The following is a 17974-nucleotide window of genomic DNA, read 5'->3' as shown; positions in this document are numbered from 1 at the left end:
AAATGGGGGATGAGAATTTGACTATACTTTATCTTACACTTTTATGTACCTTCTGTTTACTGTACATTCTGTAACCTAATCTGCCTCCTCTTATCTTATCTTATGTATTATTTAAGCCACACTGCTTTTGGATTTGGCATTTTATATTAATCTGTTTTACAACACTTCATTCAGAGCCGTAGCTCTCCAGTGATGGGCGAAATGATGTGTTGTGCATCTTGAAATGATCGCATCGCTTACCTTAAGCAGCTTCTTAGAGACAGGAAAAAATATCTCTTGTCCCTGCTTGTGAAAACTAATTTGAATATTCCTATATTAAATGATTTTTTTTTTTTCCTACTTAGTTGGTGACATGTCACAAGTTACACAAAACTGATTTGAATATTCCTATATTAAATGATTTTTTTTTTCCTGCTTAGTTGGTGACATGTCACAAGTTACAAAAACATTTTATAAAAAGTGAGATACATTATTTCATAAGATAACAGCTGCCTCATATTTCTTATCCACAGAGCCATTTTTTTGCCTTTTCAGATGTGATATCAATGCTAAGATAGAGCCCTTTCATAATTTAGATTTGAACACAGTCTGTGTTGTGAAGCTATCATGAGAATAGTTTTCAGTTTGTCATGCGTATGGTGTTTGTCTTTCATGACAAGCAGTTAAGTTTATCGCATTATTCCTCGTTACAGTATTTTCAGAGATTGGTTTTATACTATAATCTCATTATATTGTGTATAGTTCAACTTCCACTTCTTTGAGTAATCGTTCTCATTTTTCTTATTTCATTTAGGGTATATATGTTTACAATTAATTGTGATCTTGCACCTCCTAATAGTAGGATCATAGGATAATTCAGGTTGGAAGACATCTCTGGAAGTCATCTAGCCCAACCTCTGTATATAGATTCTACATATTCTTGCAGTACACTGTTTATTTCAATTAATGCTCAAGATTCATGCATTTTTTTTATTATTTGGAGATTTGGTACCTTTATAGTGTTTTCTAAAACACTAAGTTTTTTATCAAGACATAGACATCTGTTGGATTTTGTGTGGGTTTTTTGTTTGGTTTGGTTTGTTGCTTTTTTTTGTTTTGATTTTTTTTGGTAAGTCTGAATTTAGAAATAAGACACGTTTTAGGAGTAAGCTCTACAGAAAGCACTTGTTAGTATCTGATGTTTGTGCCAGAAACTTAATTACAGTATTTTTCAGGCCACTAGAGTAGTTTCTCATGTATCTCAACTATTTTTCAAATTCTTTTGTTACTATGCTCATTTTACAGAAGTCCTAGAGAAATTTTTGTATCTTTTTCAAGAAGCAGTTGTGTGGTTTGGTTTTTTGTTTTTTGTTTTTTTTGGTTTTTTTTCCTGTTAAGGTATAGGAAAGTAAGTCCTATAAGGCCTCTTCCTCTGCAACAAAAATCGTAACTTAAAGGCATATTGTTGTTTAATCTTTTAATACAATTTTTGGAAGTCAGCTTTTATAAAACACTTTCTTACTGGTATTAATTTGTATTAACAGCCAGAAATCTTATTTTGATGAACATAAGATGCACCTAATTTGACTTGCATGGTAGATCTTAACTGTGCTTGGTGTATATATACATGTCTCAATAAGCATAACACTCTGTCACAGAAACTTGGTGGACATTACTGGAAAATAACCAACTTCCTTCAACTCCCCTTGTTCCCCCATAATGATAGTTTTTAAAAGGGATGCTATAGCACAAGGGAGGCGGGGGAGATTTCACCTGCGGGGCCTTGGTCCTTCTCCAAGAATACAGCAGAAGTCCCAGCAGGGGAGCTGATCTAGTGCTGTGTTCCATATGAATAGCATCTCTTTTCCAGGCTTTCCTCCCTTTGATGTGAGAACATGCTGCTTGTTATCCTGTTACATTCATCGTCTTGGTATGAGAGTCCTTAGGGAACAGTTGCTACTTTTCCTGGCATGAATTAACTTGTTGGTGAGGATATGCATTTATCAGTAATATTGCATGCTGTCTTTTCATTGATTATATACATAAAAGTCAGGTATATGTTTCCCAAAATGTGAACTTGTTTTATGCTGCTAAAAAAAAATTATCATTCTTACAGTAGTTTTGATTTTCTTTAGGCAGTGTTTCCTTAAATGCTAATTTTTAAATAATAAAATTGAGAGGAAGTGTAGTTATTTTTGCTTCAAAATTAGGCAGGGAATTGAAGGTATTTGGCAACTTACATTTATTATATAATTGATCATTTCTTGTCATTCCAGATAGTTTTCCAGAAAAGATAATAAAGAAGCAGGTTTGTTGTTGCTAAGTGTTCTGTGGCTGTGTAGCATTCATGAATATTTAAAGAAAATTTCACTAAAACAATATTTTGTTTCTGTAGTAGTATGATCAATGTCACGAAATATTGCCATTGAAAAGTAAATCCTTTACTATTAATGTTTTATTTCATAGCTTTGGTGAAAAGGGTACTGTACACTAGTAATGCCAGTCACCTGTTGCTGTATAAACAAGCCCTGACCATATGCATATTCTTGAAAGACATTTACTGAATGTTTTTCATTTTTTTGACTTTGGTTTCAGTACAGGAGTTTAGTAGGATGCTCAAGATCTTTCCTATAATTTGTGAATACATACAGTGGTTTCTGGTGAATTTTCAAGTATGTCTGAGAATAGAAATACTTAGAATTTTAGGAATTTTATGAGGTGGTATCTTCCATTTTAGAGAACTGATAGAAGTTACTCATATATCACCATTTAAGGTTTTGACACTTCTATTGACAATTCCTCTTCTCTTTGCTTACAGTTGTTGTTATGTACCGATTCATTACCATAATAAGTATTGTATTTTTCCTCTGGTTTTAAGCAAAGACACTGTTAATGGCTGAGAGTGGATACACATAATTTTGTAATATTGTGATTTATCTTCAGGAAAAGTACTAAAGCAAAAAGCTAACCACAGAGTTTAATTGCCTCTTAAGGAATTTCACTGGATGAAAGTGCTATAGAATAAAATATACTCTGCTAAAAAAGGTTGATCCTTACTGTATTAGCTTGTAAATAAAGTGTTTATTGGAATGTGGAAATACCTTTATCAGGTTTTCTTTGGAGAATAGTCACAGAACTACGGAGAAACTCATAGTGTCACTTGAAAAAGCTTCAGATGGAATAAAATTTATCCTGCTGTTCCAGATGTGTGGCATTTAGAAGTTGCTGTATTTAAATGTGTTTGTATTTCTCAAGTCATGCTTTTGGAGAGATTTTGGAGATAAATGTGCTCTGCTCTATCAGAAACTGACTTTGTCTTAAGGAAAAAAACGTGGGGAAATGCATATGGTTTTTTCTTTGTCTTGAAGACATAAAGCTTCAGAGATGTTCTGCTAATCTGTTTCTTATATGTACCCAAATAATAATATATCATAAAGAGACCTGGGGAGGAGTTAAATTCTGGTTTCATAGGATGCTTTAAATCCTTTTTTTTTTTTTTTTGTGATTGCATTTCAAACCTTAGTATTTTTTTTCAATGTAGCTCTTAATGTGCAGTTTCCTAGTTTTATAATCAATCAAGGAAAAGTATGTCTTGTATCATTGTTCTGCATGAGTAATCACCAATGGTATAAAGGTTAATCAACAACACACACTAGACGTGTGCCATTTGAGCAAAAAGAGTAATTTGTAGGAATACTAGCATGTCATCCTCTTATCATTGAGCTGATATAGGGTAAAATGACATACTATCACGCTGTCTTTCAGCCTACTTATTAACATAGGAGAAGTGATCAGGCAGGGTAATTTCTTATAATGGAGGTTTTGGAGATGGGTGTGCTTTTAGTGGCATAGTTCTCTGTCTTTGTTTTCCCATGTATTTCAGCCTGATTTTTTTTTTTCTTTTTTTTCTCTATCCCCTTCAACCTGTACTTGCAGTCTTGTCACTTATTCTTCAGCACATAATGTGGAAATGTTTGAAGCACTTCAAAAGATGCTGAAAGCATTGTGTTTATCACTAGTCTCATAACAGGCTAGCAGTTTTGCTTCAAGTTAGATGGTAAAGTTTGGAAAAGTTGCAAAAGTAAAGCTGGGGCCTTCACATCCTTAACAATAGGTAGTACTGTTGGGTCAGCTGGACAAGAATTTCTGCAAATCTGACCCTTAACTCCTATACAGGAGTTTCTCCTCCTATAAAATACTTGTTATGAATATCTGATATAATGCCTCCTGAAGTCATTAAAGACTTTAGTGAGTGCTTGCTAATTTTTTTTTTAAACATGCTCTAATAAAAAGAGCTATATAAATTCATATATATCAGGATGGGCCCTCTTTGGAATCTAGCTAAATAGTAGTAATGAGAAAGAGATGTCAAGGAATGAGAAGTAATAAGATGATAAAGAGGCATATTAGAAAATTGTGACTGGGCCATAGTATCCTGCTTTGAGTTTCAGTCTTGTATCAAAAACCTTAAGTGAATTAAAGTCTTTCTGAAGTTCATCTGTACTGTATCAATTTTAAGTTGATAGGCACAACAGTAAAAAATGTTTTGCTTTTTTTTATGCTGTCTCAGTACAGACAGAAGGCACTGAGTCTATTCTCAAATGTAGCAACAAGATGGTATATGATTATTTCATGAGAATCCTTAAAACTCAATATATTGTAATTATACACAGTTATTTCCATGCAGATATATTTACGCTTCTGGTGAGAAATCTTTTTGTCTAGCTGTCATATAAGTATTTTTTTTCATGAATGAATTATTTAGACTTGTTTTAATATAGTATATAGAATTAAACTGTATTTCTGATTTTTTTTTTTTTTCCTTAATCTGAATATTAGCATCCATCTCTGGTAGAAAAACTAGTTCTTTGTAGTCTAGGAAATGAAAAGTATCGTAAAATGCATAAAATCATCAAGGACTTTGTTAAAATTTGATAGTTGGGTAATCAATAGTTTCTTCTCAATTATTTAGCAACTTCCTACTAAAGGACTGAATAAAATTGAGGTTACATAGTTCAGAAAACTGATTTGAAATCCATAGAAATATGAATATAGTACCAGTCTAGGGTTTTTATATATAAATATGGCATTGCTCACAACAGCATTTTATTTTTGTGTGTGTATAATATATATATTTTGTGTGTGTGTATTTATATAGGTAGTATGATGAGGACCATCAAACATATTTGCATGTGTTTCTGAATACTTCTCATTCTTAAATAAATTCCCATAAATAAAATGCCTACCTTTTTGTGTATAATATGTTTACAGCTTTCTGTAATCTGTTATGTATCTAGGGTTTCATAATTCCTAGAGCTTGTACCGCTCCTCTGGCATGATTTTGACCTGCCCATGTTCTCTCTTCTCTCTAACCAGTTGCGGGTTTCTTGTGTGTGATGTTACGTGCTGCACCTGTGGCAACTACGTATTTCTACTCTGATATTTTCTTAAAGAAGAGTAAAAGTTGTCTGAATTCACTCTCTTGCAACACATTTTAGTTATGTTTCTTCTGTGTAAATACTTCTGTCATACTTGGTTAACTGAATGGACTTAGATAATTGAATTTTCAGACATGTGATTTGTCAGCTTTGTTTAAAATTCAATCGGTTAGAATCCTTTTAATTTCCCCCCAAATATAAACTAAGGTGCTTAATGTTGTTAGGTGGAGCTATGATAGTACCTGGTTTGAATACTTGTACTTTCCAAAGAAAAATGAGACAGGCACTGAAATATAATAGTCAAAGGGATTAACTTAATTTCTTCTCTTACAGTTTTTGTTTAGCTATGTGGTATGGTATGTGGAAAACTTTTACCTTGAATATTGCTGCTGAAGTGTTGGCATTTTCTTACAATGATAAAAGTTCTGTTTCTAAAGCTGAATTCTTATTTGCTTGACATAAAATACTTAGACAACTAGTAAAATGATTATCTAATTTTATACTGGCCATTCTGAATTTCCTTGTCTAGTATCCCATCCTTATTTTTTTAATCGACTGTTGATTTAGATAGACTGTATCATTTTTCTGCCATCAATGTAACATAGTATAGAAAAATCTAAATTAAACAATTAATGAAAAGTTTTTGATTATGAGATAATCTGTTTCACTGATGTGTTTATGTGGCCCTGGAAAACTAGTTTTCCTGGTACTCTGCTGTTGATGTATTATTTAATGTGTAAGTCATTGGTTTTTTCCATGTTGATGACACAACTCAGATAAAGCTTATTATTACAGGTAGTATGTTTGTTTCCATTGAAATGGACTTTCCTCTATTTTGAGAAAACAATAATATTTATTTATTCTGTTCTTTTTATCAACAGAGAAAATGAGGTGCTAAAAGTGCAACTTAAGAAGTATGTAGGTGCTGTCCAGATGCTCAGAAGAGAAGGTCAAACAGTGGAAGGTAAGGATAAAATGAAGGGGGGGGGGAAATAATCCATGCACAGGGTTTGTTTTTCTGTATGCTACCATTGAGACAGAGTTTATTGGAGGCATAGGTATAGTAACCAAATGATGGAAGTGACTCCTGGACTTGTATGAAAACTGACAATGAAAGAATAACCAGTGAACAGCCATGTCTCTGGTTTACAAGCATCTGCCTTTTTTTTTCTTCTTTTTCTGATTGATCCTGGAATGGATCTCTGTAGGTAACCAACCACCCAATACTATGCAAGCTCCGGTCCATAACCAACACTTCAGCCACACAGAACAATCCTAGTGTGGCTGGGGACATGGTTCACGCTTCCACATGCTACCCAGTGACATCAGCCCCTGCTGGAAAATACCAGCATCTGAAAAGATGACAGTTCTGTTTCTGAGAACTGTCCCTGATGCATCTCTGACTGGACTATTTACTTCTGTGTGAACAGTTTTGTAATGCAGATTGAGACCAAACAAAAAGAATGTTATGTCATGGCATACTATCAAATTACTGTGGAGTAGAAACAATCAAGAAGTCTTTGCTTTCCTTGCTGAATCTTCGCCAAAACAAATGAAATCATTTACATGAAAGTGGCATTAGCAATACATAATTATAAGCCCTATTCATCTCTTCCAACCATGGTAGAGTAATATCTCCCAATAGTGAAAATAACATATTTGATATCTTTTCCTTTTGAGAAAAATACCGATGTAGATTTTTGTACTTATTTTTACAGAGCATTTTCTGGTAGATGTGGTAGTCTTAGCTTTTTCTGGAAAGTTTCTTATTGAAAAAAAAGTATCAGATGAAAATTTAATTTAAAAAATAATCTGTGAATTAATGTGCTATTGGAACATAAGAATAATTATTTTGAGGAGAGAAAATTTAGTATCTCTAGATTATACTGTTAGTGTTGTTTTGGCGATCAGTATTTGCAGACTGTTTGAAATAGACTCTGTATTAAGACCAGACATTGCACTTTCTTTGCTAAGTTGTTCTGACTGTAGTGAGAAGATTTTATATTTGAAAGATAACAAGCTACCAGCAGTATTACCTGGTTTTCTTCAGTGGTGATAGAAGTGTCCATGACAGGATGAATTGGAGTCTTGATTCTGAATCGTCTTCTGGTGCGACCTGTATTTCCACTGACTACAGAAGGTGTTTTGAGAGATGAGGTGGCTTTTCAGAAATTGGCACCATCTGTCTTTTTTTTTTTTTTTTTGGTCAATATTGTGGTCATATAAGTGGCTGTATGAATGAATACTACATGAATTCTGCTCTTAAGGGCTAGTCACTATACTTACCAGTAGTTTGAAAACTTCATTCATCCTTAAAAGGATTTTTGTTAGTGAGAACACGTTTTTACTTCCGACTTCGCTGGAGTGTAGTGATTCATATTAAGAATTATTCATGAAAACCATTGCTTAAGCTTCTTATAATAGCAGAAATTATCCTTCATTAGATACTGACAGTTTCCATGATGAGTGTAATTATAGGAAAAGAAAAAAAAATATTCCTAGGCTAGCTATATTCTGCCATGTTAAAATTATGCAAATTAGTGAGTGATAAGAATAGAAACTGAGTAGGATGGTCAGATTTTATAGATGAAAAAGGGGGATGGAACAGTACCAACATTTCTAAAAATGAATACATGTATGCTTTATGCTCAAAGGATATTTAATAAATCCACAGTAATTTTCTGTAATATTTATCATTAGTGACCAGAATAAATTTCAGCTACATGCACTATTTGTAATATTTTTTCTTATATTTTAACTTCACACATTGTATTTTTATGAAACGAATTTTTTTTTTTTCTTAGCTGCCATTGGAGATTTATGTGAAATTTTCAGTAGCACTGGGGCCTCTGACTCAAAAAAGTACTTAAGCATGTATACAATCCCTGAGAACTAATATGTTTAGATACACTTCAAAAAAGGAGAGTGAAACAAAAAGAAGTTTTTTTTCCTTCACCAGATTTATAGAAACTATTGCACCCATGGTTTATATACATAACTTGCAGTATCTCATCGTAGGCATTCGTATTTTTCAGATGTGAGCCTTCATAATTAAGAATATTTGCATTATTAGAAAGAGCTATTTGTACTTTTCAGTACATACATAATTGTGTAACTTAAGGCAAATTATTGAATTCCAGTTGTGGTATAACTTAAAGTGACCGTAACAACTTGTATTAAGTAATTTTGTTCTTAATTAGCTTACATCTTTAAAAGGATTACAGAGTATATTTACAAGACCTGTTTTATTACTGTGTTCTGAGTTTGTGACAGTTTTGTGAAGAAAATAGGATGAAGAAACTACTGTTTTCTCTGCTTTTGTCATTTTAAGTTAAGTTTAGTTAAGTTGGTTTCTTATATATTAATTTACACACAGGTTAAGGTTCTTGACTTCTAACTAGCCTTACATGTAGACAGGGACATAGAGTTCTGATCTGTTTAAACTTGGAAAACTCCCAGCTGTCCTCTTTTGCTGTAATGTTAGGAAATTGCCTTCGTCAGGGAGGCATAAACTGTTGTGTACAACTAATTTCACTGCTGCCCTATGTTATCATAATGAGTAATTTCAGTAATGGTTATCTTCTTCCAAATGATGTCAGAACAAAAGTCTTAAATGTATTGTAGATTTTTAGAACACTGTGTTTAGACTTTCTGTGAAACTATTTTGAAAGAGTCAAAATAAATTGAGCTTCTGCTGTTATTTTTATGACTATAGAGAAGAATCCACGTTTGCTACAATAATCTGATCAGATGTTATTGAGTATGGCTTTTAAGTAGTTTCATAAAATGATAAATGAAATTCAGCATAATACTTTGCCTTTCGGTGACTTAAAAAAACAAAAAAACACTCAGCAGATGTGATTATAAAAAAATTGCCCAAGAGTCAGAACTCTGTCAAGTTCAGAATATCATATCAGCTTTCAAAATGTGATCACTGCCATAGACTGAGCAGTTTGATATTGGTATTTAAATATTTAATAAATGAGCATCCTGATTTCTCAGCCATCAGCAGGAGTTGAATGTGTACCATTTTTCAAACCTGCTTAGATACAATAATATTATGTATATGAAAATGCTGATCTTAAAAGTTTCTGGCTGAAGAACTTCAAGCAAGATTTACAAGAAATAGCTCTTAAAATAGTTTTCAAAATTCACTTAAAATAATAATAAACTTCTGAATGTATATATTATTCTTTGAAGCAAAAATCAGTTCCCAGGCTCAAGAGTTATTTAGTCAGATGAATTACTGTGTCTTCTGTTTACCTTATAGTGGATGTATACATAATTTAGGTTTTGAAAAATGGTGAAAGCATTTGTTAAACCTCTCTTTCATTAGGGCTCGTTTACTTTATATGTGCTAACTTGTTGTTTTAAAAATTCATGATCTGTGAGGAAAAGTTGAATTGACTTTGTGTCACTTGGAGAAGAGGAGCCTTGCTTAGAATAGGCCTTAAAGTGATCATCAAATACATAAATGATAGCTAGGAACAGGAATAGAATAAACTGTATTTTTCATTCACTGTGGATAAGAAAAGAAGTAATGGGCTTAAATGGCAGGTGAAGGAAGTTTGGTTAGCTATAAAGAAAACCTTTCTGAGAAGAATACTTAAATCTAAGTAAATTGCGCAGGGAAGCATGAAATCTCCATTATTGGAGGTTTCCAGGAACAAATTAGACAATTAACTGTCAGGAATGAAGTAACTACAGCTGATTCTGCTTTATGCAAAAACATGAAATACTAGATGAAGTATGGAATGTCCATTCTCAGCCCTATTTTCTGTAATTTCTATGATATCTAAGTAGTCTGTGCAAGTAATATGAAATGATATTTTGGAAGAGAAGTAGAAAAAAGACTTAAAAGAGAAGCATAGGCTTAGTTTTCAAAGGCTTTGGGTAGGAATTGCAGTAACTACCTACATGTATTAGATAGCTGTAGTCACAGAACAGCCAAATGCTTTTAGTTTGCATTTTTGTCTGTTGAGAGTACCTGGCTAAATATTGCTCACAAGAAAGCTCCCTGCAGCATCTGGATTTTAGTACTTGTAATACTGTTTAATATTACATCCTATTTTGATACTTCTAATAACTGTTTCTTTTAGAGCTATTACTTCTAAACAGGTTGTGTTAGATGTTTATGTAATTTAACATTTGAATTTGTGGTATCTCTTTGTTTTAGTTCTGCCGAACATTTGGAGCACTGATGGTGAATTTACTGTGCCAGAGCAAAAGCAAGTAGAAAACAATGAGGAACTAGCCAGTTCTTACGAAAGAAAATTGATTGAGGTAAAGTTTGTACTGCAAAAATTTTATGGAATCATAATTGTAACATAACATTTGAAGCTGTAAATATTTTCTTTGCTTAGTTGTTATTTTTTCCCCGTTAGTGTAAAAGAAAAGTTGGATTTTTGCTTTAAAAAGAAAAAAAGATTTAGTTTTCAGGCTTCTGTGGTTAAAATACAAATCTGTTTATTCAACTTCAAAGCATATTCAAAGCAATTCAGATAATTAAAAATACTTTTCCTAACAAGGGTACACATTTATACTTTGATATTAAAATGAAGGTTTCAACAAATAAACAAGTTCCTTAAGGTTATAACTGATGGTGGAGAAGTTGAAAGCATCACAGTCAATAGGTTTCAGGTGTTGTGTAAGTTACAGTACATAATTACAGGCATTGCTGTTTTGTCAGTTGAGCTTTAAAATGAGGACATACTGAAATCTGTAGCTTTTTCTTTGCTTTCATACTGTTTTCTGATTGCCAAACTGTGTTTCATTTTTGTATTGCTTTACTGTGTACCTTATTGAATACTGCAGTATGGAAACAGATGATGAAAGCTACTAGTTCTGTTGATATGCCCATGTTATAAAAAGTTCTTAATGCAAGATTCACTTTCAAGACTAATGTTAAATTCATTAAAGAAAAAAAAAAGAAAGAAAGATTAGGGTTTCATCCTAAATTTAAATACAAATGATTTTCCAGACAAAAGTAATGAAATTTAATATCTAATACCCATATCTCCTATTAAATATTAAATGAACAGTTTTATAAAAAGTAAAACAATTCTCCATGTCTTTCTCTTGCCCAAAATACTCTGAAATTGGATACTCATATTAACTGATTAACATGAAGATGACTAAAAATGCAGGTTATGCATCAAAGAGATTAATACAGTTCTTCTAAAGCATTCATACTTGGTTATCCTTTTCTCATAGGACCATGTGAAACTAATTCTCTCCTTAATGCATACCTTTGGTTGGGTTCTTCTGACTCCTTTCCTCTGTTCTGTACCTATCAAAAGAATATCTTAATTAAGAACACAGGTAAAATGTCTTTCAGCTTTAAAAGCATCCTCCTTAGTTCTGCTAAGTTTGTTCTGCATGTTCAGGAATTTGTTGCTAACACTTCTGAGTTTGTGGAAGACAGTGTTAGCCGTAGCACTGATGACACAGCAGTGGATGTAGCCATTGGAAAACCATGTTGCAAATGACATCCAGAAGAGGAAGTCTGCATCTGAGTCTCACTTACTAGTCTGTAACAATATCTTCACATACTCAGAATAGAATGTAACCCCTGTAACAATCCAGGTGTATTTACCAAAAGTCATTACTCCTTTTTTCTCTCCACAAATGAAATATGTAAAGTCTTATTTTCAAAGGTTAGCCTGCGTTGTGTTCCAAATTGAGGACTAGGATAGAAACTGCTCTTGAATGCTGTTCTGGCAGTTCCATTCAGCTAGAATTGGGTTTGAAAAATGTTCAGACTTAGGCAGTTTTAGTAACTGTTATTTTGTGCCTAGTAGACTATTTCAACTGAAGACGAAGATTCCCTTGAATTTCTTGGTAGCTGATCAGGATATTGAAGTCTCCCCACAGAGAAATGACTAGCTGTCAAGAGAATAAAAAGAATAGTTCTGCTGAGTAATTACAGATTTTTTCTTTTTTTCCAATGGAAATTATTTTGTTCATAATGATGTATTGAAGAAATTTCGGTTTCTTACCATATTCGTAAAAAAGTTTGTACTTATCAAAGTTCTTTAATTACGATCTGTAAATCAGTTGATTTAACCAAGTGGATAAAGAAAAGTTGCAACTAAAAATTCTGAAGGAGTAAAGAAACTTAAAGAAACTTTTTACTGAACGTTATGCTTAAAACAGTGTTAGAGAAATTTTTGTAAAAATTCTGCGTGGTTTTTTGCAATGATGTGTTTCCTTAGAAACAGTAGTGAAACATCTATCTAATTACCCCAATTTCTTCTAAACCCCCAATTCGAAGCTTGTTGGGATATTGATAAGTCTTTGGATACCTCTAGCAATTCCCAGATGTTTTCCAATGTCATATGCTTTGGGACTAGAATGCTGCTTTGTTTTAGAAGAGAAAGTGGGTCGATTTATACAACTCTCAGGCCACAAATAATAAAGTGTGTTTAAAATCATCGTAAGATATGTTTTGGGCCATTGCTATGCATTGTTAGCATAAGTTTGCTGTACGTACGGTAAAAATATGTTTCATTTGCTTTGTTCTGCTTATGAGAGATTTGTCAGAGTAACATCACGAGAAGTTTTCTTGTGTTACATGCCGAGGGAGAGACAGACTCTTCATAGTTTGCATTGCAACTAAGCTCAAAATAAACAATTACTAAAGACTTGCTGACATGTCAGACCTGAAGCTGCTAAGGATTTAAAATGAAGCAAAACAAACAAAAACCCTAAAACCATTGGGGTGTTTGTACATCTTTAAAAGATCTGTGGTCAGATCATTATCTGTAAGACGTTGTTTCCAATTGGTCTATTCTTTCTCTTTGTGGCTGTAGACCAGTAATGAACTGGTAAATATATCTAATTAGAGAGAACATGACTTCAATTTTTTTTGCAGCTTCAGCCTTTGATAATTTTGTAGTCTATTTAAGAGTAATTTTATTGGTGGACTTTAACCTGCATTTGATCAACGTTAAATTGTAGGTTATGCTCATGATGTACTAAATTGTATTATGAGAGAGCTCTGTTAAAGACTCACTAAATGACATTGAATTTTCAGTTTCCTGGCATAGACTATTCCTGTCAGACTAGGGAATGAGACTAGCTCCTCTGCTGGAATAACAGGCTTTTCATGTACTGAAACTCGTATCACAATATAGTAATCCCTTATTGTTCTGCAGAAACACTCATTCTACAGGAATGCTGGAGACAAACCAAACAGTTAAAAAAAAAAAACAAAACCTTTCCAACTCTCTTAAGGCTTTCCTTGTAGAAACCTGTACAAGAAAGATTTCTAGGAGTCGGAATTTTTCTACATAAATTAACTAGGAATTGCTCAGTTTTTAAAGTAAAGTTCCAAAGAAACTTGCAGTTTGACTTTTAATGAACTTGAAAATACTGTTGTACCTTTTCCTAAAGCTCGTAGACTTAACTTTTTATGTGGTAGGTGTACTATTGTATTTTTATGCCTGACAAATTGAACTCAGCATTTGGTATGTGAGGCTGGGAAACTGTTTTTCTGACATGGAAGGTGCATATGCTGATCACGTGAACTCAAGATCTGAATCACTTTGTTTAAACAAGTACACTCAGTAGATTAGAGTTGAGAGTTTATTTCTGAATATTGGATATTCATGAGATCTGACATCTGTCAAAAAGGTTAAGTTTAATGTTTTTTAAATTCCTGACAAATTATGCAGCTCTTCTGAAAAGTTGAATTGTTTGAAACATTTGGAACAATATCTATGAACGGTAATTTTGGATATTAAGCCAAGCTTTCACCATTCTGGAGAGTTTCACTTCATGAATTTTCATGCCTTCTGTTCTTTCTTGTTGAACAAGTAATTCGTTGGCCAGTTGCATCCTGAGGCCTTGAAAGCATGCTACTTATTATTTTTACTCAAACTGCCTTCTAGATTTTTAACTTTAATCTCCTTAATTTCATTTCAAAGTGCTCAAATGACTTTAAGCTGTATTGAGGTTTTTTTTGAGCCAGCAATTATACAAAAAGAACAAATTATGGCATGTAGCACCATAGCTGGGTAGGTGGCTTTTTTAAACACTTTTAAACATTTGACCTTTCAGGTTGTTGTTGTTGTTTGGTGTGGGGGGATTTTTTGGTTTTTTTTTGGTAATGGAGTAAGGAAATAGTATAGTTTCATGTGAAATGCAGCTGTGTGACTTTCTTTAAGGTTCTTTGTGCTGCTGTCATTGTTAGTAAATGGAAGTTCAAAAGATAGCCTTTCAGTCTTAAAAGATCTGGAGGTATATTGTAAGTTAATTTTGCTCAGATTTATTTTTTACTAAGAATTTTTCAGTAGTATGCTCTCAGATAATTAAAGAAAGTTTCTAAATATTGGAGGATTTTCAAATGTGAGAATATGGCTCTGTTCATGATGCAATACATGAATTTTGTTTTTTTTGTTAGGAAATTCTTTCTCACATAGTAAGCTGTCTGGTCAGGGAAGATACCTTAAGTCACTAAAAGATTTGCCAAAAAGTCTCTGCATCTTTGTAGAATTGTCTCTCAGTTTAGCATGACAGGTAACAATATACTCTAATGAATTTCTTTACTATGTCCTGAATTGAGATCTGAAGTGGGGAATTTTGATGATGTAGCAATTTTGGTAATGTCTGCTTAAAGTGCTACTTATTCTTTAACATGAGATGACTATATGGAAAGGCTGGTGACAGCCACAGAGCAGCTGAGTTACCTGCTTAAAAAACCCCAACTCTGACTACGAAGAATTGTTTGAATCCTCGTCAATATTTTTCTCATGCTTTTCTTCTAAAAAATCATTTTGATTTTTTCTTTTATTACTTTTGATCCCTAAGTGATTCTACAAACTATTGGTAAAGCTGGAACCTTTCACTGTATTAACGGTATGTGCTCTTACCTGTTAATGACATTCTAAGACAAGAATAAAAAGAAACTTTTCTTTAAGAAATAAACCCTGAAATATTAAATAACTTAGTTGAAAACTTCTCTGAGTACCATTTCATTGAACTACATGACCCATTTTATTGGAAATCAATGAAGATAAGTTTTGTGTTCTTTGACAGGATTCTGTAAAGACATGGATTTTTTTTCCTCCTAGATATTAAAATGCCTACAAATACAATTATTAAATAATAGCTCTTGTTTGCTTAGATTTAACTTTTTCTCATAGGAGAGAACTGAAAAATACCCTTTTGTGAAACAAACACAAAATCTTTGGCTCTTGTTAGCATTGAATAAACAGTGCAAGTTTGATCTCTTCTGTTTGTATCTCTTCTGTCAGTCATACTATTTACTGACAGCTACTTTATTACTTGCATTCAGCTACTTGCATTCAGCATGAGATTTCATTCAGCAGGCAAATGAGATCAGTGCATCAGTGGACAGTGATACTTTTGGAAATTGTTATTTTATTTTCTCATTTGAAGGTCTTAGCATGGCATGCAGCCTTGCTATTAAATGTTAGTTGTGTTTGAAGTCAGTATAGAAAACATGTCTTAAATTAGTAAATTGATCAGCATTTTTCTGTGGAATCACAAGCCCTTCTGTAGCTTTTGTCAGTTAAACTATTACTGAAATACAGTGAGATGTAATTTCATCTGTCCAGTGAACTTTGGGACAAGGGTAGACTTTTTTGTGGTTCTTGAATGAATTTGTCTTATTTCATAAGAATTGTGAAATATGCTTTTATATATGTGTATCTTTATTTTCTCAGTAAGAATTTATGTCCAAATAAAAACAAAAAAAAAGAGTTTGGATAAGCTGTTCACTCCCAAGGGTGCGCAATGCACAGTTTAAGTTACTAAGTGCAATAGTACTAGAAGTGAACTGGCAAGAACTATTTTTTGTGCAACTCTTGAAATATAATGTATAGTTCTCTGAATGATGTGTATAGCATCTCTCTCATTGACAGACTAGTCCTGGCTGAGTAAGATGAACAGTTTCCTTTTCTGAGGCAAGAATGATGCGCCCATGAATCACTGTGCACTTAATCAGTGATCCATTTGTTTATGTGCACACTGGTCAGGTTTTTTTATTTTCTTTACAAACAAACTTATTTCTGAATCACTGCTGTTTATATTCAGTTAATGGTAAATAACTGTGGTAAGTGTTAAGCTGTCTTTTCTGCAAGTTCTTCAAGGAAAAAATAGTGTACCGTTTATGGTGAACCATGGCTATTTCTTATCTTAGCCACTGTATTTTAACTGTTACAGGTAACTGTTATCAAGGCAAGATTTCAGGAAGAAGTAGTATCTTTTGTTATATCAAATCACATACTTGGGGAAAACATGGACAAAGTTCTTCAGGCTAAACACATGCTATGGCTTATGTTGCATCTTTGGTGGCAATATCAATTTAAGCAGCCAATTTGTTGCTTGAATTCTGCTTCTATATCACAGGGCACCTACCCCACAGTTGTAATGGAACAGTAGTTTCTATATCCGTGGTGCAAACTGGTTTGAGAACCTGGTTTGGCTTAAAAAATATTTTTGAGGTATTTTCATTCAGATCACTTTCCTCATCTGATTGACAGGTCCTGTACATAGTGTAGATGGAAATGAATGAACATGAAGAGCAGCAGTATTTTGTGATCACTGCTGAAGATTTCCTTATTGTAAAACCCTGGACACAAAAACCACCAAGGTGCATCTAAAGGATGGCAGGAACTGCTGAATATGTTACCTAACTATGTTAATCTATCATGATTTAAAGGGAAAAAAGGAAGGTTAGCAGCGTAGGAACAGAGAGTTACTAGCAAGGGCATAAGTGACAGCAAATTAATATCTGTGGAATAGTGAAACCAGAGATTGATGTGACTTTAAGAAGGCCTCTCCCAGGAGGGACTACTGGGGTCCAAAAGGTGTGGCTGATGGTGTGGGAAGTCTTTTTATTGTTGCAGTCCAAACATGGCATATGGGGGATAACAATGAGAAAACTGTGATGAGCAAGAAAAGAAACATTTCTGTTATGCTTTTGTGGTTCTACAGTCATTAATAAATACTGGATCCATATACTGTTGAGTCAGCTGAGCTCACCAATTGGTTTGGATTATGTATGGAGCTAGACAGTTGCAATTGTGCTTAAAATATAAAAAATAAAACTTGTGCCAGTCTGTGTTTATGTTGGATCTGTGCAAGTTATGGGAGGACAGTTAATACGTGGTCTAGTGTAAAGCCGCCTGCTAGGTAAAAATGAGTCTGTCAACATTTTTTGGAAAAAGTTTAAATCATCAAAGTGATTTACACGAGATAATGTCCTGTGGCATGTGAAATTACTTTTTTTGAGTCCATGAATTTTAGTGTCCAATAATAATATTAATTTAGTTCCATGTCTTGTTCTCTTGGAGGCGGGCTGTGGAATATTTATGAAACGTGGTCTCCTGATAGTAACTGTGTCTCTGTACTTCATTGTTTATGTCAGATTATCCTTATGAATGCTGGTTGTACATTGGAAGTATTTTGTGTTTAGCTCATGAAGATAATCCTAGTAAAGGGATAATGAGTTGCAATTCAGAATAGCTATCTTAACACAGTCGGTGAGGTGAAACCTTCCTCCACGTGTGAAATGAGAAGTTAAAAGGCTC

General features: G+C 33.4%; 1 protein-coding gene across 1 annotated transcript in view; it reads left to right on the top strand.

Annotated features, from left to right (window-relative positions):
• The window catches only part of SNX29 (sorting nexin 29), a gene marked incomplete at its 5' end in the record, with an annotated part of 133873 nt that overhangs the window by 38693 nt on the left and 77206 nt on the right, over positions 1-17974 (top strand). The window contains 2 exons of the mRNA XM_009324816.1: positions 6299-6381; positions 10594-10700. Coding sequence (XP_009323091.1) covers positions 6299-6381; positions 10594-10700 — 190 coding nt within the window. The remainder of the gene's footprint in view (positions 1-6298; positions 6382-10593; positions 10701-17974) is intronic.

Source organism: Pygoscelis adeliae, unplaced genomic scaffold (genome assembly GCF_000699105.1).
Source record: "Pygoscelis adeliae isolate BGI_AS28 unplaced genomic scaffold, ASM69910v1 Scaffold85, whole genome shotgun sequence".
NCBI lineage: Eukaryota > Metazoa > Chordata > Aves > Sphenisciformes > Spheniscidae > Pygoscelis > Pygoscelis adeliae.
The sequence above is the reverse complement of the archived record's forward strand: the minus strand, read 5'-3'. Positions and strand labels throughout refer to the sequence as shown.